The following is a 5,511-nucleotide window of genomic DNA, read 5'->3' as shown; positions in this document are numbered from 1 at the left end:
TTTACTGTTTTCTCATATATAAACTTCAGCGTAAGTATAGATGTGATCGCCCTACATATTCCTAAGCCTAAATGACTTATAAATGTCAGATGCCATCCTTGAAAACTGATTAGGTGCACATAACAAAGACAGAAGACTCAAAGATACACAACAGTTTCTCCCTAGTCAGGCTTATCACTAACTGTAGATTTAAGCTCACAGATTATGGACAACTGTGGGGAACAGCTCTACAAGATGATCCCTCAAAGAACCACGACAAATTCCTTACATTTACCGTGAAGAGAATGAAAACAATAAGAGAACAATTGACAGACAATCATGTTGCCAACCAAGAGTATGAGCCACATTCCCCCAAGGCAGTGCACATGAGTTAAATTAAACTGACCCCCTGCAACTTTCGGGTTGGATTTGCCGACAACTTTTCTTTTACCCGACCATAAGTACACAACATTCTACACATATAGTGCAGATGAATCAGATATCAAATGGGCCCTTCCATGCGCTTTTAGGGTTAGGGTTAAGAATTCAGATAGATTTTTGCCCACAACTCTTCTTTTCCAAACCTGTGTCACACACACACACACACACTCACACACACACAGAGAGAGAGAGAGAGAGAGAGAGAGAGAGAGAGAGAGAGAGAGAGAGAGAGAGCATTCTTGTCCACTCCGCACTTGGCTATATTCGAGGTCCCTCCTTCGCATTTAAACACCATTCCCAAACACAAACACATGCACAATGAAGTTGAAGTGCTGGCTCTAGGAAGTGATTTCTTTAAGCTTTGAGAATAAACTACATGTTTCGTATCAGCTATAAACTAGTATACATGCGGATCAGGTTTGATCCACTCGGATCCACCATCAAATGCCTTACCAACCGGTATCGCAAATCGTTTGGAGCAACAATAAATGTCATTATGGCAAACCATATAAGCTCAGCCGATGACAAATTTGCTGCAAGAAAACCTTTCCACATCCTGTTTGATGCAAAACAAAACATTTTCAGTTCGCGAAGGACATTCAAAAGGAAGAAACCGATTTGTAGAGGAAAACATAAAATACCATTCGGGAAGTTGGAAAAAGGTATTGAAGAACATTCTAATGCCATTGACATCCAGCTGCAGAATTAACTCTAGCCCAAACATGAAGAATGCCCTTTGTCGCTTGCGCTCTTTCGGCCATAAGGCACTCCATGCTAAATTTGAACAAGCAGAGTATTCAGAATCATGTGACCCAGAAGAGTAAGCCTGATATTTAAAATGTAACTTAGCCAGGTGGTCTCACCTTCCAGAGCAGCCGCTTTTGCAGAAATACTTGATATCCTAACCAACTGATTGCTAGGTTTAGCTCTTAGAGCAGAAGCAATTGCAGCTGCATAAGATGGAGCCTCCGACAAGGACCGAACTACAGAGTAGCCTACAAACAGAGTAGAATAACTTGGCTCAGATGTCTACCTGAACTAGTACTTTGGTGAGCACCTCAACTAGAAAATTGGGAGGAGAATAGACATCTTGCCTGTCGCAGGATGAACCATGCTGGCAGCAGCTCCAAAGCCGAGGTGTTGCTGCGTAGTGTCTGGTATTGCAACACCAACTGGAATGTACGACCACTCCTAAACACGACGAAGGAGCTACTTCAGATGTTTCAGTAGAAAATAAATGCAAGCGTGCTAAATCAGATACCTACCTCCTCCAAAACTTCTGTTATCTTGATGTTCATTTTCTCAAGCCGTGTGTACAGCCTCTCTTTCAACTTTTCAAAAGAAAGCAACGGCCTTGCAGCTAAGCAAGTCTCCTGCAAAAACAGTTTGGCTGAGTGAGACAAATTGAATCATGTGATGTTCAAAAGATTCAAGGCTGAGAAGCGGTAAATTTACCTCAAAAAAAACCTGAGTTGGTGACATTGGCATCACATAGAGGAATGAAGGTGGCTCCCCTCCACTACCTCCCAAATAGTCTCTGTAGTCCATGAAGACCATTGTTCGGGAATCATAAGGGCAGGAGTCAACCTGAAACATGAAACCCAAGGCATTAAAGTTTATGATATTACCAATGAGCTATGATATTGCCAATGAGCCGTCAAATAAAAGGGATAGACCGTAAGGCTCGTACAGTCCCATGCTGGTAAACGGAAGAGGTTTGTGTGTGTGTGTGTGTGTGTGTGTGTGTGTGTGTGTGAGAGAGAGAGAGAGAGAGAGAGAGAGAGAGAGAGAGAGAGAGAGAGAGAGAGAGAGAGAGTACATTGACTTCAATGCCATACGCTGTCTGCACACATATCTCTGGACCCCCACTCTCGTAATGTAAAAATCTCCCTGATGCGGCACCAGAAGCTGCAGTTACAAGTCTTTCCAAAAGAAAGAAGGAAAAAACTTAGGGTCATACCAAAAACTAGCTTGCATCACGAAGAATTCTGAATAATATAAAATGCGAAAATCCACCTGCATGAAAGAAGCATGCCATTGGAACATAGTACAACACTTCCCCTGTCAGTCTCTTGCACTATTCTCTCCACCTTGGATTCCAAATATTTTACACCTGCTGAGGCACATCTGCAGGTTGCAATTAAAGAATGTGAAGCAAAAACATCCTGGCTTAAATGCAATGTTTCCCCCTTTAAAGCGTCTCTCTACAAGATCAGGTGACCAAAGAGTAGAAGACCTCACCTTCTCAGTAATTCTTCTCTGAGTTTGTGCCGGCTAACACGTCCATATGCACGCCCCATGTGAATAGGTTCATTCGATTCCAGGTACACTACAGTTTCCTTCCAAACATGCTCTATACAATTCTCAAGCCCAAGAGCTGTCAAGACAGATTTCAAACACTTGAGTTAGAATCTTCAGGGACAGGATTTGATTGAGCAGAAATTCTCGATAATCACCTGTGAACTCATCTTCCCATACCCCGTAGTTGTTTGTGAAGGCAAGATCAGGGCCAATAATACCAACAGTTAGACCTTGCTTGCCGGCCTCAGCAGCCAAGGATAAGCCTGCTGGCCCACACCCAATGACAATAAGATCTAAAGTATCTTCACCTTGTTGAATAGGCTGCAGCTGTGTTCCATACAGCAAAGGACATCATCAGGAAGGAAAAATGGACAGCTTGGGTAACTACTATAAAGAACTGACATCGCATTCATACAAGACCAAAAGTTCTTGACAACAGAGAGACAACTTAAACTTAATTCTGGATTTCTCAACCCTCCACACATACTCTGTGAAGAGTGTTGCAACTGGATATGTACTCAGCACTTGAAAATGAGAAAGACAAAAGGTAAAATTAATCACTTCTCAGAGTAAAACTGACCTATGAACAAAATCCCACACCACCAGTGTGCAATGTAAGACCTGAAACCATGAAGCACTCCTAAGAGTAAATGGTAAGACAGATAAGAGACATGCTACAAGGCTTTTTCACCAAGAGGAACAAGAGCCGATGGCCAGTCAATGGTTAAAAACCCTAACCAGAGTGAGTACAAAAAATGCTAAGGCATAATTGGCTTGATATGTGATTATTACACATGCAATGAGAGACTTGTGAAACAGATTTCATTTCTAACCCGCTTTTTTCCCTCTTTCCCTAACAACCAAGACGAAAACTGCGGATCACAACTGTTCCAGTCCTGCACACCATCCTCAATGTTTGTTGACTATTACTTACATGTCTCTTCAAGGTGAAATGTACAGCCCTCACAGCCAGTATGAGTGCACATGCCCATAGCCAAGATGGTGTGATTTGGTCAGTACAACTTGGTCTTTAAAAGTACCAACCTAAATGACTTGTTTGGTCGCTTAAGAGTCAACGTCTCCTCATGAATTTCATCGTCAGTCATGTCTAGAGAATATCGAAGGTTTGTGGCAATTAGAGAAACATAAAACAAACCCCTGAAAAACTATGTGTGTCTATACATGTGACATGCTTGCAGAAGCCTCAGTAACAAAAATACTTGAAGCTATAGTCCCCTGAGAGTAACACTGGGCTACATACATTAATAATCCTTTTGTCGAACATAACTCAAAGCATGCGTTAGGTCTGTGTGTAACCTCTCTTCATTAGGAGCAGAACTGCAAGGAAAAAAGAAAGTAAAATTGCAAAAGTGTAACCTCATAACCAGAAGAACCTTATGTGCATATGTTTGCACCAGATATTATTGAAAATATGTTACAAAAATTGTGCTCTTCGACAAATTGCCACAAAATAAGGACTACAAAGTGTGGGGGAGGGAAAAGTTCCCATAAATAAGTTTAGTAGATGGTAATGACTGTCTGGATAAGTAAAGCCATATGAACTTAATGAATCACCCGAAATTAAACAACTATCAGCCATGTGTGTGTGGGCAATAGTGCGGCACATATAGCACAAACAGGTAAATAAGACTTCCCGGGATCAACCAATAGAATAATTTAACCGATATTCTACTAGAAACGCTCCTACAAGGAACTTAAGTTGATGGGAACCACAGACAGCCATGTCTGGATGGGTAAAAGCATGTTGCATCTATCAGCCCTCCTAAAATTGCACTTCACTACTCTATAAGAATTCAAATTTTAATCAAAACTTGTATTGCCACGAGCAGTTTGAGAGAAATATAGAACCTGGTCTGCCATGCGCAGCTGTTGCAGGTCTTTCAGAGCCTGCATTTGTACAAATTCAAGCTCACTACCGCCAGCTTTTATGAAATCCACCTCATCTTTAAACTCTTTCCCGATATCCACAAAGGTCTCGGTAGCGGCGGCTGTGATTGTTGAGGTTCGATTCATCAATAAGGCTTTTCGCCTTCTGCTTCCATACCCAGTGTATGCCTTTGGCCTGGGTAAAGCTGAGGCCTTTGCTGAGAAGAAAGACAACGTGCATTCTTTTCTGTTGAAACCTGAACATTTAGAGCTCCTAGCCAGGTCTTTGATGGGGCTGCATGACATGTCTGTACCTAAAGGTCGCAAATTGAGGTCCAAATCCATAGCTGGGAAAGATGAAAGGAACGCCCTCCGCGAGAACTTAAAACCTTTGAAGAGAAACAAAAGGCATTTTGCGGAGCGAGGGCTGAATGCTGCACGACGGGCCGAAGGAGGCTGGAGATGGAGGCTTAGCGGAGGAAGAAGGGAATAGGAACAACAAATGTGCCAATGCTGTAGGAAAAAATGGAGCTGATATAGACGGCGAGGGGAGCGGTGGCCATGGCGGGCATCGCTTGCAGACTCCCAGGAGATACTATGCCCGCTAATTGCCAAAACGCCTCTCCTCTCTGTCGCACACACACGGCCTCACTTCTTGTCCACATGTCACTATCCAATACGCCAGTGGCCTTGGATAAGCCTTTCTCCTCCTCCTCTCTAATACATAAACAATGCTAGCTTAAACATTGGGTTAATCCATGTATTCCAATCATGCTGGCCTCGTTAAAGACCAATTGTTGGGTTTCTCTATGAACACAAAACCACCCCCCCCAAAACACACACACACGCCCCACACACACACACTCTCGTGCATGCACGCCTATTATGCTTTGGTCACGGGTG

At 42.8% G+C, this 5,511-nt stretch overlaps 1 protein-coding gene across 1 annotated transcript; it reads right to left on the bottom strand.

Annotated features, from left to right (window-relative positions):
• Positions 1 to 757: 757 nt before the first annotated feature.
• LUT2 (Lycopene beta/epsilon cyclase protein) lies at positions 758 to 5,273 on the bottom strand. The gene is made up of 11 exons (XM_086512603.1): positions 4,591 to 5,273; positions 2,877 to 3,048; positions 2,662 to 2,797; positions 2,437 to 2,547; positions 2,240 to 2,342; positions 1,876 to 2,007; positions 1,686 to 1,793; positions 1,515 to 1,611; positions 1,284 to 1,415; positions 1,062 to 1,194; positions 758 to 976 (listed from the first exon to the last, which is right to left on the bottom strand). Exons 1-11 carry the CDS (start codon positions 4,951 to 4,953, stop codon positions 811 to 813), a joined length of 1,653 nt encoding a protein of 550 aa, XP_086368729.1. The 5' UTR covers positions 4,954 to 5,273; the 3' UTR covers positions 758 to 810.
• Between the last annotated feature and the right edge of the window lie 238 nt (positions 5,274 to 5,511).

Source organism: Adiantum capillus-veneris, chromosome 5, assembly GCF_014529385.1.
Source record: "Adiantum capillus-veneris isolate H3 chromosome 5, ASM1452938v2, whole genome shotgun sequence".
Taxonomy (NCBI): Eukaryota; Viridiplantae; Streptophyta; class Polypodiopsida; order Polypodiales; family Pteridaceae; genus Adiantum; species Adiantum capillus-veneris.
Note: the sequence above shows the minus strand (reverse complement) of the source record. Positions and strands in the feature narration are given on the sequence as shown.